Raw genomic sequence first — 19409 nt, 5'->3', positions numbered from 1 at the left:
CGTAACTTCAGAAATCCGAGTAAAAAGACCGCGTAACTGCGGAAATCCACGTAAGTTTGGAAATTAAAATAGAAAAAGAATGCGTAACTTCGAAAATCCACGTAAAAAAACGCGAAGCTTCGGAAATCCGCATAAAATCCGCATAAGTTCAGAAATCAGCCTAGAAAAAACCGTACAACTTCGGAAATCCGCGTGAAAATAGCATAAGTTGGGTAATCAGTCTAGGAGAAACCCGTAACTTCGGAAATCCGCGTAAAAACCGCGTAACTTCGGAAATCCGCGTAAGTTTGGAAATCAGGGTAGGAAAAAACGCGCAACTTCGGAAATCTGCGTAGAAAAAAACTGCGTAACGCATAACTTCGAAAATCTGCGTAGGTTTGGAAATCACAGTAAAAAAAACCGTAACTTCGGAAATCCGCGTAAAAATCGTGTAACTTCGGAAATCTGCGTGGAAAAAAAACTGTGTAATTTCGGAAATCCGCGTAAGTTTGGATATCAGGGTAGAGAAAAAACGCATAACTTCGAGAATCCGCATTAGTTTGGTAATCACAGTAGATCACCCGTAACTTCGGAAATCCGCGTAAAAAACTGCGTAACTTCGGAAATCCGCATGAGTTTGGAAATCAGGGTAAGAAAAACGCGCAACTTCGGCAATCTGCGTAGAAAAGAACTGCGTAACTTCGAAAACTCGCGTAAGTTTGGAAATCAGGGTAGAGAAAAAAACGCATAATTTCGAAAATCCGCGTACAAAACCGTGTAACTTCAGAAATCCGCGTAATAAAAACCACGTAAATGCAGATATCAGCGTAGAAGAAAAGATCGTGTAACATCGGAAATCCGCGGGGAACTTCGAAATCTGTGTTAAAACCGAGGAGCTTCGGAAATCCGAGATAAAAATGCGCAAAGTCTTCAGTGCGTACTTTAATATCCAGTATTCCTTGTCTTGCGAGGGTAATATAGAATAAAGTCTGTAGGGTTCAATTGATAAGTCCAGTCTCATAATTGTGGGAAGACTTTCAGACCTTTTAATTTTTTTTCTTCGATTTCTTACTATCATTCATTGGATATTGTTAATGAATGCAATGAAGTTTAGTTCAAGATTGCGCCATCGCGAAAATATAGAGATAAACTTATAAATTTTAAAAGAATGATGGGAATATTTTCCATAATTTCAGAAAATATCTGGTCTCATGTTTACTGTTTCATAAAAAAAGCAAAGATTCTATTTAGCGATAGAACTGAATGGTATCAACCGCATTATCGCTCTACTAAACCAAGCATTAGTTTTTATTAAGTGCATTCCGAACTCATCGGTATGCTAATTTATAGTAAATCACATTCCACTCCCCAACCGAAAAACGCTTAAATACTAAAGACAGCTCCCGATGGCCGGTTCACAAAATTAGCATGCCACCGGCTGTGCAACAAGTAATGGGTGCACAACGTCAAAATTACAATTAATTTTCGTTTGTTTTATTTGGTGATCGATTCCAATGGCTCCACAACCGATTTACGGACGTGTGTCGCGCTCTGGCAGACACAACAAAAAAAGGAGAGCTGAAAGATGTACGTAAGAAATCCTGCAAATAGAAAGAAAAAGAAAACAAAAATACATTAATAAAAGTTTGGTACATATTGCTTTGTGATGCGACGAAGTGATAATTTATGGCGATCGATAAATAACTACGCTTCCAATAGTCCCGAGTCGAGTAGGGAAACAACGAGGTGTCAAACAAAAGTGATGAACTAATTGGACTACATAGTTCGGTGTGAATGATTTGTTGAATTTTATTGTATGAATTAGACAATGCCATAAAACAAAACTAGTCACGGATGTACCCTTACCGCACAAATAGACCTGATTTGCAATTAACAACCACCATACGTTTTGCGACAATTTGACAAACCCCAACACGGATTCCGATAAATCAGGAATCGTTCATTTCTGACTAATGGGTTCGACACTTTGTTCGGGAACGCTTTGCCGGAAAGTTTTAATAGAATTTTAATGACCATTTGTTCAGGGAATTGCAATAAAACGACCACCAGCATTTTATTAGCAAGAAGCGTTTTTATTGTTTCATCAGAAATGCATTGCGGGGGCCAGTACACGTATGCTTAGCTTAGATACCACAGCTTTTATGAATCCAGTTGCGTACTGCGGCAACTCGAGAATACACGCCCGGAAAACCTGGTTGAGCGCATTCACCACCCCAAGATGTAACACCGATCAATTTTCTACCCGCAACCAGTGGACCACCGGAATCGCCTTGGCAAGTGTCGGTGCCACCGTCGATTAAATATCCTGCACAAAGCATCCTTTCGGTGACCACGTCAAACGGATTCGGAGAATAAGCCATCTTACATTGTTCCTGATTCACTACCGGCACTTGGGCAACCCGCAGCACATCGTTACATTCCAGTGGGTTGCGAGTTTGGCCCCAGCCGGAAATCTGCAGAAGTGTCCCGTCGATAATCGGTTCATCTTGCTTGGGAAGATCAACAGCGAAGAATGTTTTATTTAAAACTACCGCTTCCGTCAACTCCAGCAAAGAAAAGTCATAATCAATAATATCATTATTATACTGTGGGTGCTGCAGGACACGTTTCACTTGGATCAACTGGCCGCCACTAGCGAAGTGAGAGGAACCAACACGAATTTGTAACGATTTTACATCTATCGTGTGGGTGCAATGGGCCGCAGTTAGGACCCACCGATCGCCGATGAGCGATCCTCCGCAAGGCTTTTCCCTCGAAAGGAATGATATCTGGAAAGGTATTTTCGATATGTCGGTTTCCGAGCCACCTACTACGCGACCTGTTGAGGAAGCGTGTCTCCCAGATCGATGAGCATGGTTCAAACTCGACAAACTTATTATGCAATAGGAGAACAGCAACAGAAAATTACTGTACCCGGCCATTGTGACACTCTGAAGTATTCAAGATGTACTAATACGATCGATATCTTTGTGGGAAGGTTTTAAATAGTTACAGATCGGCGGACCATTAAAAAACTACTGCTTAGTTTGCATTTAACTATGTGTACTTCCGACTGTTCAACAAAGGCCGTAACTTTTTAAATGGTTTCCTCCGAAGCGTTAATGGCATTATATGAAACGTAGCAGCACACGAAGAACTTCTACGTGTTTGGTGAGGATTAGAGGTATCCTAGAGCAGGCGTAAAATGTTTTATATCTAGAGAACTCTTCCTGGGTGCCTCGTTTTCCAGATGTGCCAGGTGTGTACTATGTGGGATTATTTGATTGAAAATACGTGTTGATTGTAAGTACGCAATCGGAAATCGGGAACCGTGATAGCCGGATTCAGTTTTTTTGGCCGTCTACTGATAATGACTATCGAATGGAGTAGTTTCGAGGCCAGTTTAGAAAATTTTTCAAGTGTTTGCTTCGCCCACATTTATTTCGCCGCGATGGTACAAAATTTTTAACACACTTTACCGTAGAATACCGAAACCGCAATTCGAATCTAGATGAAATTCAGATGAAGTTTTGTATATAAACATAAGACCTTTAATTACATTTAAGAATATGAAAACCGGTTTAACCATTTCTAAGAAATTGGATTGATTTCCGGATTGGAGTACACAATCGCTTTTTGTCGATACTTCCTGGAACGAAGATCCGGTATACCAAAAATCAAATACATTGACTACAAGGAAAGAAATCCGTTACTGCTGTTATGATTAGAAAATCATGAAACCAATCATTTTAACTTATCGTGAAATCATGAGCTGAGCAGAAGTAAGGAGTGTATCGAATATAAGCTATCCACAAATTTTTCTTTCAAATAATGATAGAAAACGATTGTTTATTCAAACTAAAAATTGATCCTTAATTGTACGAGGATAAACTTGAGCTTAATGAAAACCTGATGAAATTTAAGTTATTCCTTCACGAATTTTCGAACTTTTGATCGAACACTCTTCTTCAAGTTCCGGACAAGTGTTGCATCGCATTTTGTGGACGCTTGAGCCCAAATTTTTTTGAACTCCGGCATGTTCCCAGCTGCCTTACCAGTCCTCTTGAAGACCCTCTTCACGATTGCCCAGTAACGTTCGATGGGTCGAAGCTGAGGGCAATTTGGTGGATTGATATTTTTCTCGACGAAATTCATACCTTTTCCGCAAACCAATTGAGAGTGGTTTTGGCACAGTGAGCCGACGCTAAATCCGGCCAAAACAGTGGAGGTGTACTATGCTTCTTATATAAAGGCAGCAATCTCTTCTGGAGACACTCAGATCAATAGATTTCTGCATTTATAGTTCCGGTAGTGTAAAAAATGGTTGACTTCAAACCACAGGAACATATTGCTTGCCATACCAGTACCTTTCGACCGAATTTCTCCACTTGAATCGACCTGTCCGCATCGCTCATATCCTCCCCAACGACGATATTGTGGACCTGGAAGGGTTTTTGAGTCCTCCTTTACATAAGTCTAATTGTCCATCAAAATGCATGCAGCAGGACACTGCAAAAGACGGGAATACAATTTCCGGCCCTTGTTGCTACTCGCTTCTTCTGTTCTACACTTTGTTTCGAGATTTTCTGCTTCTTGTAGGTCTTCAGGTGATTTCGTCTCTTGATACGCTGGATCATTCCGACACTCGTTCCTGCTTTTTTTGGCCAAATCACGTATTGACATTAACTTGTTCTTTGTGATTAGAGATACCACTTTCTTGTCCAGTTTCGGGCTGGAAGGACCCGTTTTTCTGCTTATTTCTGGTAGCTAATCGAAAGAATAGTAATCCCCAAACTTATTAATGATGGTTTTAACACTGGCATGATGAATTCCAAACCGCTTCGCCAATTTTCGCATAGTAATACACTTCTCACTTAGCCCTGTGTCCAGAACCTTAATTTTCACCTGCTTTTAAATACACGATATTTTGAGAACGCAGAATTTCAACCGCACAAACAAGTAAACAAACCAAAGCTGAGAACCAAACGGACCGCATGCTGTGATCTGAGCATAAAAAACCATCACAAATACATGCGTACAACACAAATGTATGTGGATAGCTTATTTTCGATACACTCCTTAGATCGCCCGTAGTTGAACTTCGTGATTGACCGAATGGGTGGAAATGTACAATGAACCAAGAAAACCCACTCACTGCTATCTTTTTATTAAATCATCAATAACGACGCTGGCTACGACCAAAGGCTGTGCTACTGAGGGAAAGGAAGGAATGTTAGTCCGATACTCGTTGTTTCTAGAGACCGCGAGTACCACTGTATCTCCACGAGCATCACGGGATAGGAGATTTGTTAGTAGGGAGGGAAAGAAATCCGGATATGTTTTGGTAAACAATATGATCTCAATAAAACCTGATTTTTGATACTCAGGAGAAATATAATAAGTAAGAAAAATATGAAATATCTCCAAGGAACGATCTCACCAGTATCCCTTTTCTCCTGCTCGCTCTGCTGTCAGCAACGCGAGATGAAACACGACCACTGAAAGAATAAAATAAAAACACTCGCGAATGGGTCCGCTGCAGACCAACCCTAGACCTTCAGTCCGAATGACACGATCGACTTGTAAACTTTCACACATTCCATAGAAATCCGACAACACCGACAATGACATGCAGACGGCGTTTCGATCGGTTAACAGGTTAACATCGTCGAATTTTGGGGTGGCAAATTCACAGTATCCGCCGCTTGAGCACCTTTAGTTTCGTGGATCAATATTATTCAATAAATAGCACTCTCACTACTAAACACACACTTACCACACCTGCACTGTCACTCAAAATAACTATTTCAACCAAATTTTTAACTATACGTATCAAACAACACTTTTTTGAAAGCAGCACCAGGACACTACATCGCACTCCCAGTGATGCCAACTCTCCGCCATTTTAACTTATCATGAAATCATGAGCAATAACTCTTCTCCCAACTCGAAAATGCATTACTTGAAGAATGCATTTCTTTCAAAGCTCGTAACTCATATTTTCTACCCGTATATCACTTTGAACCCTCTGCCTCAAATGATGTGATATGGTAAAGCAAAAATCAGACATTGAAAGGCAAAACCTACTGAAAATGTTTACTTGATCCTGAAGCATGTTATTTAATAATCGTGTTGTTCTACCCACCAGCTGATAGAGAATTAAACATAACATAAAAATAAAGATAATGAACCGAAAATTGACATCATAAGAGACTAAGCCCGGCTACGCTTTTCATTTGACAAACATCAATGTTACATTTTGCTCGAATGTATTCTTACATATTTGATGTAATCGTTGTTTCTAAAATAATATTCCGAGAGTTAGCGTTTAATTCGATTGTGAATTTGAAACACCATCTAACGAAAATCAGAAAAATATTTTGTTCAACCACTTTGATCAATTTGTTTCATAGATATAACAGCACAAGCTGTATTGATGCACCTAAATATTATGAATAAGACGATTATTTTTTTGCAAGAATTCGACATAGGGTTAAATTCTGAAACACAAAATCAAAACTGAAGAAATGAACGCAAGTAAACACGTTATCTCTTGCGTCGTCGTTTTTCAAAAACAGAATATTTTCATTTTATAAGAAGTTCGTCGTGCTTTTCACTGAATTTATATTGCAAAAATGACCATCGTTGCAAAAATCACACATAACGCCTGTATGTATGTGGCAAAAATTACCATCGTAGCAGAAACACGCCTGTAGTTATACCCAACAACTTCAAGTGCGTTACGTTTAATTTTCATCGAAATCAGTCCGAATGGATCATGACCCGAGAAATTTTAATCATGGTGTATTATCACAACATGAAAAAATAATATTTTCCCCAAATCATGACTCGTTTTGCTCATTTCTAGAATCGGAATTTTGCCCGTGTAACCAAATCTGCCCAGTTCAAGAATTATACGGCTATTTGAATGTATTTGATTGCATTTTCTGTATCATGTATAAAAACACGTCCCTGAAAATGAAATTTTTATACCTATCAGTCTGTAATTTCGAAATTGGATGTCGTATCCGAATGAAACTTGATAGGATTATATGGGGTTGTAAGCCCTATGTAAGGTTGGAACCTACGCTAGTGAAAATTGGATGAGCGGTCTCTGGGTTATCCCGTAACTCTCGAATCGGAAGTCGGATCCAAATGAAATTCAATAACAACCCATGAGACTACAAGGCCTTCAATTTAAATCTTACACGGAAAACCCTCCAATCAAAAAATTACGATCTCGAAATTTTTGATTTTTGCAGTTGTTGTTTTAACTAATAATTAGTTGATTCAACCAATTTACTATTTGATTTACACATATTGAAGTATTTGAAAAATATGTTGTTTTTAATGCTGTCTTATGTCAAAAACAGCACAAAGCAAAACAAAAATCGCAATGGAAAATCAACCATTACTTTAGTTGAAATTCAAACGCGTTTCTTAAGCATTTTCATGCAAACAAAATTCGCTTATTATACGTTTGTTAAACTCGTGAAGAGTAACTTTTGAATGATAGTAAATTAATGTTCATCATAACACTTATTGTTCGAATATTAATGTGATGATGAATTATCTACATCTTTACTGCTCTGGTGTTACAAGAAGAAACGATTGATACAAAAGTGTTATGCACAGAATTGATAGCCGTTAGAGATATTGCAATTAACAAAACGTGTTGAACCAAAACTAGAACCCAGTGAATTGTATGCGTTTGAATTTTGGTCTTAAAATCAACTTGATTCTCCATCGTGAATTGCATGTTAAGCATCATGTTATCATCAAGTCATGTACAAAAATTGTATGAACAAAGTGATTGAATTGAAAATGTTTAATATTAATTCATATCATCTGTTGAAACTGTAAGTTGAAATGGCTCAAAAAATAAAAATCAGTGCATTCGGTTCGACTTTTTGTTCGTAAGTAATATAGCACTACTAAAAGACAGTATATTAAAAACAAAAATAAAAATGGTTTTAGTGAATAATTTCATTTAATATAAAGTAAAGGCTGAGAAAGGTTTTATCATACCGATAGATGGAAGGTAATATCATTTTTCAGTTTCATTAAAAATAATACTTGGCTTGATAGGATATGAGTGTGATCCTTTACCGAAAACTAAAAATTTAAAATAAATTTTAGGAACATAGAATCTCATTAGACTTTCAATTGATATATTAGTTTTTTCGCAAATCAGTTACCAATCATACACATACATACAGACATACACAGACATTTACTCAGTTCGTCGAGCTGAGTTAAATGGTTTATGACATTCGGCCCTCCGGGGTTAAATAGTCGGTTTTCACAGTAATTGCATTACCTTTCTATATGAGACAGGCAAAACAATTTTATTTATTTTCATTTCGATTTAATTTGGTTCAAGGATAACAGTTCGGCTGAAAAGTTCGTATCGTTTAATAGAAACACACATTTTTTGCCAAAATTCGTTTTTATTATTCAACATAATTGCCATCAGAGAGGATACAGCGATTATAGCGATCTTCCAACTTTTCGATACCATTTTTGTAGTACGATTTGTCCTTTGCCTCAAAATAGGCCTCAGTTTCAGCGATTACCTCTTCATTGCTTCTAAATTTTTTACCAGCGAGCATTCTCTTGAGGTCTGAGAACAGGAAAAAGTCACTGGGGGCCAAATCTGGAGAATACGGTGAATGAGGCAGCAATTCGAAGCCCAATTCGTTCAATTTTAGCATGGTTTTCATCGACTTGTGACACGGTGCATTGTCTTGATGAAACAAAGCTTTTTTCTTCTTCGAATGAGGCCATTTTTTTTAAATTTCGTCCTTCAAACGCTCTAATAACGCTTTATAATAGTCACTGTTGATGGTTTTTCCCTTTTCAAGGTAGTCGATGAAAATTATACCATGCGAATCTCAAAATACAGACGCCATAACTTTACCGGCCGATTGTTGAGTCTTTCCACGCTTTGGGTTCGGTTCATCGCGTGCAGTCCACTCAGCTGACTGTCGATTGGACTCCGGAGTGAAGTGATGGAGCCATGTTTCGTCCATTGTTATGTATCGACGAAAAAAATCAGTTTTATTTCGATATAACAGCTCCAAACACTGCTCAGAATCATCAATTCGTTGTTGTTTTTGATCGATTGTGAGATGACGCGGCACCCATTTTGCACAAAGCTTTCTCATATCCAAATATTCGTGAATAATATGTCCAACACGTTCCTTTGATATCTTTAGGGTGTCAGCTATCTCGATCAACTTCACTTTACGGTCATTGAAAATCATTTTGTGGATTTTTTTCACGTTTTCATCGGTAACAGCCTCTTTTGGACGTCCACTGCGTTCATCGTCTTCGGTGCTCATATGACCAGTACGAAATTTTGCAAACCACTTACGAATTGTTGCTTCGCCCGGTGCAGAGTCTGGATAACACTTATCAAGCCATTTTTTGGTATCGGCGGCACTTTTTTTCATCAAAAAGTAGTGTTTCATCAACACACGAAATTCCTTTTTTTCCATTTTTTTTACAATAACAAAAGTAGCTTCACTCAAAATGCAATATCTCACAAACTAATAATCAGACAGCTGTCAAATTTATACACGTATCTTTTGAAGGTTGGTACTAACTGAAAATGGAATGGATTTAATTCTAGTGGCGCCCTCTCATAGAAACGATACGAACTTTTCAGCTGATCTGTTATAGATTACAGCTATGTGTTGGAAATTATATCGAGTAAATGGTCACCTTTGGTCTTGAGTACAAAATTTCGGCTTTTTTCGGCGGTTTCCATCGTTTTGGCCAATGTATCGGTCGATATGACGGCGATTTCACGTCGTATGTTGTCTTTAACTTGAGTTATGATTCTAGGCTTATCAGCGTATACCTTAGATTTCAAATAGCCCCACACAAAAAAGTCTGGTGGCGTTAAATCGGGTGATCTCAGGGGGAAGTCGAAATCACTGTTTCTCGATATGAATCGTCCGGAGTACAATGGTTGTAACAAATCGATTTATATTCGTGCTGTATGGAATGTTGCACCATCCTGTTGAAACCAGCCATTCAAACCATTTTCACGAATAACGGGCATCACAAAATCGTTTATCATGGCTCGATAACGATCGCCATTAACAGTTTCCGTTGCTTCATCATTGTCTTGAAAAAAATAAGGACCAATCACCATATTCGCACAAACATCTCATCAAACTCAAGTTGAGCTAAAATCAGTGTCCTCATTGCCTGTGATGATTGAAAATATTGAACTTACCATGCCCTACGTTGAAATCCACAAAATTTGCGCTGCATTTCGCTCGACTGATAATCTTTGGTCTCGAAATGTGCAGAACATACGCGCCAGTTCTTTACACTATTGTACTCCAGTCCGCAAAAAATAAACCAGTTTTTTTTTCTAATAAACGGGTTCTTCGGTGTTCGATGATATGGAATAGACAGATCATTCCCTCGAATTCGACGATTGAAATATCCCGGAAAAAAACACCGCATGTTACTGTCAATATTTGCGCAAACAGAATCAACTCTGAATATTTTCATAAAACCAAATCCCGCAACATCACTTGTTTATGTTTTTTCTTCTTCACGTATCTGTGTTATCCCAAACTAAAATGACAACCGCACTAACACATAGAAAAAACGTGATCACCAGTGTATTTTACATCGTGGTTAGAACGAAACGTTCGGTCTATGATTTTGATACTCTTAAGATCAAAGGTATGATTGTGAGTGACCATATGTTTAATGAGCGCAATTTTTTCTCCTAGAGCGATCATCCGTTCGTCGGTGTTTACCGCACCATAATTTTTTAGCTTATCGTACTGGTTGATATTTGATTTGTGATCGTATAATCTAGTTTTTAGATGATTACGAGTAATGCCGATGTAATTCATCTTGCAGTTTTCGCATGGTAGACTATATAACACGTTAAACTGTGATAGCAGATCAATTGGTTGTTTCATATTCGGTAAAATTCTTGCTATAGTGTTGGTAGGTATCGTTGAAATTGTAATGTTATCACAATCAGTTTTGAAGGTGTTTATTATGGCCTAGATAGCCATGTGAAGACTGTCCCAGAAAGTATGGACGCAACCAAAAACCGCTGCCATTTCGCAATGGTTCAGAATCTGTCACTGAGAAAGATAGCAAAAATGGAAGGAGTAAGTGAAAAAGTCGTGCGAAATGCAATCAGGAAGTTCGGTGAGGATAACACCTTTGCGGATAAACCGAAAACGGGTCGAAAAAAAGGTCCTGCTAACCCTCAGTTGGATAAACGTATACTGAAGGCGTTCGAGCAAAAGAAGGAGGTTTCAGTTCGGGATGTGGTCAAAAAAGTGAGCACTTCGAAGTCAATTGTTCTTCGTGCTAAAGAACGTTTGAATCTTCGAACCTATAAGAAGCAGAAACAACCAAAACGTAGTCCGAAACAAGAAGCATCGATCAGGCCGAGGGTTCGAAAGCTGTACAATACAATTCTTCCTTGAAATTTGAACTGCATAATCATGGACGAGGAAACCTACGTGAAAATCGATCACAAATCCTTGCCGGGACCACAATATTATACAGTGCGAGAAGGGCAAGTGTTAAACCAGTCCGAGACATCGATTGAAATCGAATAATTTGGTAAGAAGGCTATGGTCTGGCAAGCAATTTGTAGCTGCGGTAAGATTTCGAAACCCTTCATCACCACTGCTTCAATTAACAGCGAAATATACATAAAGGAATGTTTACAAAAACGACTTCTACCCATGATTCGAAGCCACAAGGATCCTGTTGTCTTCTGGATAGATCTTGCTTCTTGCCACTACTCGAAATCAACGGTAGAATGATATACTACCAAATGTGTAACTTTCGTCCCAAAAGACACGAATCCAGCAAATTGCCCACAATTTCGACCAATTGAGGAATTTTGGGCATTAACGAAGGCACATCTCAGAAAACATGTCTCGGCAGCCAAAACCATTCAACAGTTCGAAAAAAAAATCGAAAAAGGTTTAAAAATTCGGTTCGCCAAGAAGTCTGTACGGAATTTAATGAGGAACGTTCACAAGAAGGTGCGCCTGCTAGTCTACAATGGCTAAGTAGCAAATGTTGAGCATAATATTCTGTTGTTGTAGTCCAATATTATCAGTATATCGAATAAAATTTGAATATCTAACACTTGTGAATTATTTACAGCGAAATCAAAGTGCGTCCTTACTTTCTGGGACAGTCTTTAGATTGCCCAATACCAAATTTCATGACAATCTATCCACTAGTGTTTGAATAACAGTTGATCGTATTAGACGAGGTATATTTTCCTGTATTCTCCAGATCTGGCCCCCAGCGACTGTTATCTATGTCCAAATTTCAAAAGATTTTTCCAGGAAAAGAAATTTTCGTCGGATGCTGAGGTTATTGCAGCCTATTTTGAAGGCATTGACAAATCTTTTTTTTTTGCCCTTGACATCTTGAAGCTTAAGCGTGTCTGAAAATTATATTATATTAAATAAAAAAAGTGTTTTTAGAAGCCATCGAAATGTTGGAGGACCGATGGGTCAAGTGTATCGCTCTAGATGGAGAACTGAAAAATAAAAAAAAGTTTTCACGGTAAAAACTCGACTTTTTCTTTGTTAGGTCCGGGCCTTCTTATTCCATGTAGTACAAGCCCAACTTCGCAATAGTTCTAAAGGGTGATTTTTTAAGAGCTTGAGAACTTTTTTAAACAATAAAACGCATAAAATTTGCAAAATCTCATCGGTTCTTTATTTTAAACGTTAGATTGGTACATGACATTTACTTTTTGAAGATAATTTCATTTAAATGTTGACCGCGGCTGCGTCTTAGGTGGTCCATTCGGAAAATCCGCTTTTTTATCGACAAATTTTGTTCAGCGATGAGGCTCATTTCTGGTTGAATGGCTACGTAAATAAGCAAAATTGCCGCATTTGGAGTGAAGAGCAACCAGAAGCCGTTCAAGAACTGCCCATGCATCCCGAAAAATGCACTGTTTGGTGTGGTTTGTACGCTGGTGGAATCATTGGACCGTATTTTTTCAAAGATGCTGTTGGACGCAACGTTACAGTGAATGGCGATCGCTATCGTTCGATGCTAACAAACTTTTTGTTGCCAAAAATGGAAGAACTGAACTTGGTTGACATGTGGTTTCAACAAGATGGCGCTACATGCCACACAGCTCGCGATTCTATGGCCATTTTGAGGGAAAACTTCGGAGAACAATTCATCTCAAGAAATGGACCGGTAAGTTGGCCACCAAGATCATGCGATTTGACGCCTTTAGACTATTTTTTGTGGGGCTACGTCAAGTCTAAAGTCTACAGAAATAAGCCAGTAACTATTCCAGCTTTGGAAGACAACATTTCCGAAGAAATTCGGGCTATTCCGGCCGAAATGCTCGAAAAAGTTGCCCAAAATTGGACTTTCCGAATGGACCACCTAAGACGCAGCCGCGGTCAACATTTAAATGAAATTATCTTCAAAAAGTAAATGTCATGTACCAATCTAACGTTTAAAATAAAGAACCGATGAGATTTTGCAAATTTTATGCGTTTTATTGTTTAAAAAAGTTCTCAAGCTCTTAAAAAATCACCCTTTACAACTCTTCTTCGTGTACACCAGCATTTGGGAAAGCAAATGAGCAAAAGTTTTTCCTACATCCTTGCCGTTTTCATTCGGAAAGGTTATTCAAATTGCAATTATTCAATCAAACCCGAATTAATCCACTTTGTGCTAACCAAAAAGTAATTAATTTAAAAGTACACAAGGTTTTGAAAATATTGCGCCAAGGTATATCTTTGAACTCCATCATTGAGCTTCCCAGGAATGGGATTACCACAAAGAAACCTAATAGGACAACAGAGGTATTTGGGCCACTTCATATATTTTGACCCGCCTAACAAACTTTATGGATTTAATCGATGTTAAGTAACCCATGTTGCATCAATTTGAAGCTAATTACATTAAATTACCTATTGCGGATTAGTTTTTTAAAGATATTACAACATTTGGTGGATACCAAGTGGGCCAAAATACCTCTATTACCCTAAACAGCGCACCGCACATGAACATTGTGAGCCGTCGGAGGAGTTCACTTTACATCTAGCTAATTGTGCGGCCTCATATCGTCAACAACATCTTTAGCTATATACATTATCATCATAATCATCCATTTTACTTTTATTTTCTGTACGTTTCGTTCTCAACTCGTCAACACTCAAAAGTTTATGTTGAACTGTTATGTCACCTAGCAGCTGAACCTAAACCGCTAAGCAAACGTAAAGTTCAAACTCTACTTGCAACTTTATTAGATTGCACTGAAGCGCAATTTTAAGAGTACTTTGCTAAGTTCATATGAAGTTAACGAAGTACTCCTCTTAAAAAAGTTTGAAAAAAACGAAATCCAGTGAACAATTAGTTGCAAACTAGTTATGGTAGTTTTCAATTGATTGCTCAATTGTTTTAAATTTTTCATATGAAGCTCATGAATGAGTCATACTTTAGTATGGGCGCACCGAATTCTTGAAGCGAAGAATTAAAAGTTCCAAAACTCACACATTCAATCAACTAATACAAACTATTTTCGATTCAGGAGTGAGAAATAAGCAGTACAATTTTATTCGTATTCACATCATCCAGTTATGTCTCTGATATTACCCACCCGCCGTTTTGCCTTTCTCATATTGAAAGGCTATGCAATCACTGTGAAAATCGACTTTTGAACGGAGGGCCGAGTTGCATACACCATTCGACTCAGTTCGTCGCGATCACAAAATGTGTGTGTATGTGTGTATGTATGTATGTACGTATCTGCCTATGTGACAAACAATGTCACCTGATCTTTTCAGAGATGGTAGAACCGATTTCCACAAACTTAAATTTAAACGAAAGGTCTTATGGTCCGAATAAATGAAAAAAATGGACACACACTTTTCTCAAAGATGGCTGAAGCGATTTTCAAAAATTTAAATTTCATATGATTCCATACCTCGCTATTGATTTTTATCTTCCGACTTCCGGTACCGGAATTACAAGGGAATATGTGCAAATCTTTGAGAAAATTCGCACTAAATTTTCTTGGAAATTTCTCAACCGATTTTTACAAACTAGGATGCAAATAAAAGGTCTTGAAATTCTTCAAAAGTCCCCGGAACGTTGACCTAGACCCGACTTTCGATTCTGGTATTACAGTACGAGAGTGAAAAATTTTCAATTTTATGAGTATTTTTTCAAAAGTGTTGGCAAATCGAGGTGCAAATGTTTATAAAATTTACTGGGTAAATTCATCTAGTTGGCAGACCATTTTAGTTAATGGCTATACAAGTCTACTTTGGGACTACTAGTCCCAGGTTTCCGCTTCCGAACGCACTGGTAAAGACTGTTCCAGAAAGTATGGACGCAACAAAAAACCGCTGCCATTTCGCAATAGTTCAGAATCTGTCAGTTTTTATGGCTACGTCCTGTTGTTTACACTCTTCTCTAACCACTTGTGCAGTTGTTTATTCGTTTTCATTAGTTTGTTTCGAAATGTGTGGACTTTCAGCAGAACAACGTCAAAAAATTGTGTACAAATGGTGCACAGAACGCAGACTGTCACTGAGAAAGACAGCAAAAATGGAAGGAGTAAGGGAAAAAGCCGTGCGAAATGCAATTAGGAAGTTCGGTGAGGATAACACCTTTGAGGATAAACCGAAAACGGCTTGAAAAAAAGGTCCTGCTAACCCTCAGTTGGCGGTTTCAGTTCGGGAAAACAGAAACAACCAAAACGTAGCCCGGAACAAGAAGCGTCGATCAGGCCAAGGGTTCGAAAGCTGTACAATACGATTCTTGCTAGAAATTTGAGCTGCATAATCATGGACGACGAAACCTACGTGAAACTCGATTACAAATCCTTGTCGGGACCACAATATTATACGGTGCGAGAAGGGCAAGTGTTAAACCAGTCCGAGACATCGATTGAAGTGAAAAAATTTGGTAAAAAAGCTATGGTCTGGTAAGCAATTTGTAGCTGCGGTAAGATTTCGAAACCCTTCACCACCACTGCTTCAATGAACAGCGAAATATACATCAAGGAATGTTTACAAAAACGACTTCTACCCATGATTCGAAGCCACAAGGATCCTGTTGTCTTCTGGCCAGATCTTGCTTCTTACCACTACTCGAAATCCATTCAACATTCCGAAAAAGAAACCATTCAACATTCCGAGAAAAGATTGGAAAAAAGTGTCAAAACTTGTCGCCAAGAAGTCTGTACGGAACTTAATGAGGAACGTTCGCAAGAAGGTGCGCCAGCTAGTCTACAATGGCTAAGTAGCAAATGTTGAGAATAATATTCTGTTGGTATCGTCTAATATTATCAGTATATGGAATAAAATTTGAATATCTAACACTTGTGAATTATTTACAGCGAAATCAAAGTGCGTCCATACTTTCTGGTACAGTCTTTAATAGTGATGAAAAGCTCCAAAAACGGAACTCATTTTGATTTTTCAGAAACGGTTAAACCGATTTCCACTAATCGTGATTCAAATTAAAGTCCTCAGCGTCTTAAAAGATCAATTTCATCCAGATCGTTTATTATAGGGCGATGAGTATCAAAACTTTCGAACTTTCATGCAAAATGATGCACAACCGGTACGCATCGGTACGTGCTGGGTACGAAAGAAGAGACCCCGGTAACCAATAAGCACATACTAATGCCGTATTATGACAGCAAATAATCGCTAATTGGCATTTCAATCGCACTTGAGACTTAATTCAGGCCGACTTTGGCAAAATAAACGGCTATTCATTTATAATGCTTATTTATGGCTGGTGTGCATTCTGGAAGCTAAATTATGATTGATTTACAACAGATTAGCTTTCAGATTGCAAGCATTTTTGGTGCACATAAAAGACTATTTTAATGTCATTATTAGTGCTTACTGGTTACCTGGGGAACACCACCACAGCGTGCTTTGTTCAATTTTGTATAGCGTACAGGGTTGCCAAATTTAGATCTATATTCACTTGACATGAATGTTTACAAATTGAAAAAAAATAATGATAATTGTAAATCCGTTTTGATTTTATTCAAGTTTGGAAGACAGAATCTTTCTGAGAATCTAAGTAATATGAGAATTGCATCATTACACCACTCAGATTGATTCGGTTAATTCACAGAAGCGAAGAATTTACATTTATCGAGTCATTTAGTGGTTTCAAAATTTCACATATTCATTCCCTGTCGTATAGTGAAATTAAAGGGAACTCCAAGATGCATTTATCAATTTAATTGTGCATTATTAGCCATCTTAAAACTAATTACAGTTACTAGGCTACATGAAGAAACTACGAACTTTGGAGCTCACTACAGCCGTAAGGGTCTATGCAGAGCTCTTCAAGCTTTTGTCCAAGATGATCGAAAGTTTTCTATAGTTGTAGCTTGTTGTTTATATTGAAAGTATTCTTTCTTCATGAGAGCCCCATTCTGCTCGACAGGTCGCAACTCCGGGCAGTTAGATGGATTTGCTTCTTTCGATACAACATTGAATCCATTCGCTTAATAGCATTCCAAAACACCTTTGGCGTAGTGATAAGATGCCAACTTAGTCTAGAATAGCGTCATGGTTGCGTAGGAATGGTAACAATCGCTTCTTTAGGCATTCTTCACGGTATATTTCCTTGTTTACCATTTCATTAGCGATGAAACTTTGGTTTACTCGACCACAGCTGCATATTGCCATCCAAACTAAATATTGTTTTTGAAATTTGATAATTTTCTTCATCTTGAAATGCTCCTCTACACCGTTCCGTTGCATGATGGTATAAAACGATATTCCGGGAAGCTGCTTAAAATCTATAATAAAAAGGTATATAAAAATTCATTTGCGATCAAGAATGGCTTTTATCGTATCAAAAAACGCTCACTAGTAACTCTTCACACGATTCAACCAGTGCCATCAAGGACAGACGGATATCATCGCAGCAACAAAAAAACCGGCATGGTTCATTTAACATAGAATAGACTCCATTGCGAGAGCGAATTTCTCTCGATGACCTGTCTGAGAATCAAAGGTTAACACGCTGCTGTGGGGATTCTCTCTGAAGCAACAAACGGTCGCTTATTCTCATTTCGCGATCCGATTCTATACGAGCAGTTGATAATTGCGAAAGAATCATTTTATTATTGCCACTTATTCTAACTATGTGCATATAACCTTTGTATAAGTTGTGTCTATGAAAATGTATGTGAATGCTCCACACAAGGGTTTAGAAATATTGCAACCTAGTATGAGAATCATCAAGTTGAATCATCGATTCGATTTTCTGCGATAATTGTCAACTTGCGATTCTCTCTTGGTAAATCCCACACAGCACCGATCATTATCAGACCGTTAAATTTTTTTAAGGGTCGTGAATGCGTTGAGAAATAATGCCGCTTATAAAATAAATCATTGTAAGGTCCCGACGTTCTCCAAGTGTTTGTATATTGATGAGCATACAACATGCTTCATATGATAGTAGAGGAAATGCTGTCCAGTTTAATTTACAACGTACTTATAAAATAAAATGGTTTTTGGATAGATTCAATGCATTCTTCGTGAATAGTATTATATGAATTCCATACTAGGCTGCAATATTCCAAAATAGGCCTGACATATGTACTGTACAATATTTTGATTGTATATGGGCCCTGGAAGTTATGACGGAAGCGTTCAATAAAGCCCAGCATACTATTTGCTTTTTTGAATATGGTATTGTAATGTTTCACAAAAGTGAGTTTAGAGTCTCGCACAATTTTACGTTTTTCTGCAAATTGATTTCCTAGATGTGTGTCTATTGATAACTGAAAGTTATTGAGTCACATTTTTTCACACTGAGCTTGAGTAGAGTTTTGCTGCACCAAATGTGAAATAGATAAGATTTCGTTCTGAAATAGATATTTTTGATATTTCAGTATGAAGGAAATATCGTTTATATGCCAAATGAAAGGAACTGGCCCTAGGTGAGAGCGAAATTTGTTGTTGCTGCTGCTGGTTGAGAAGGCGACCGCACACTAAAGGTTGTAGCCACACGGTAGGGTCAGAATATACTTAAAGATACAATTTTGTAGCAATCCCTGAAGAAGACTATAGTAAATTGTCGAAACGTTGGAAAAATAGTTGTTTCATTAAGAGTTAAGGACTGCATACCGAAAACAAAAAAATAAATCCAATCAATTAAAACAGTCGTACACATGCAAAAACGTCTTTAGTGTCTTAACAGAAACTCTAAAAAAATCGTGAGTTTCTCAAATAATGTTCAACTATCTCGAGAAAACTCCAATCAGCGTGCCAAAATAGAAAAAAAATATCAGAAATATTTTTCCTTGGAGGAAACTATCCAAACAACTTAATCATTTCGTTAAACAGCCAATCACGATTGATTATCGTCAGAACGTTATCGAACTCTTCCCCATCGGT

General features: G+C 37.9%; 2 protein-coding genes across 9 annotated transcripts in view; both read right to left on the bottom strand.

Annotated features, from left to right (window-relative positions):
* LOC131436917 (beta-arrestin-1) overlaps positions 1-19409 on the bottom strand; it is a 249149-nt gene that overhangs the window by 113100 nt on the left and 116640 nt on the right. The window contains exon 1 of one of the 8 annotated variants that reach the window (XM_058605904.1): positions 1456-1580. The exons of the other annotated variants lie outside the window; for them this stretch is intronic. The gene's annotated coding sequence lies outside the window, so the exon portion shown is untranslated. Of the gene's footprint in view, positions 1-1455; positions 1581-19409 lie in introns of those variants that run through there. 8 annotated transcript variants of the gene reach the window in all.
* LOC131436918 (trypsin-4-like) lies at positions 2052-2963 on the bottom strand. Its single transcript, XM_058605910.1, has one exon. It carries the CDS (start codon positions 2919-2921, stop codon positions 2124-2126), a length of 798 nt encoding a protein of 265 aa, XP_058461893.1. The 5' UTR covers positions 2922-2963; the 3' UTR covers positions 2052-2123.

This window comes from Malaya genurostris, chromosome 3 (genome assembly GCF_030247185.1).
Source record: "Malaya genurostris strain Urasoe2022 chromosome 3, Malgen_1.1, whole genome shotgun sequence".
NCBI classification, from domain to species: domain Eukaryota; kingdom Metazoa; phylum Arthropoda; class Insecta; order Diptera; family Culicidae; genus Malaya; species Malaya genurostris.
This window is presented reverse-complemented; position numbering and strand designations above follow the sequence as displayed.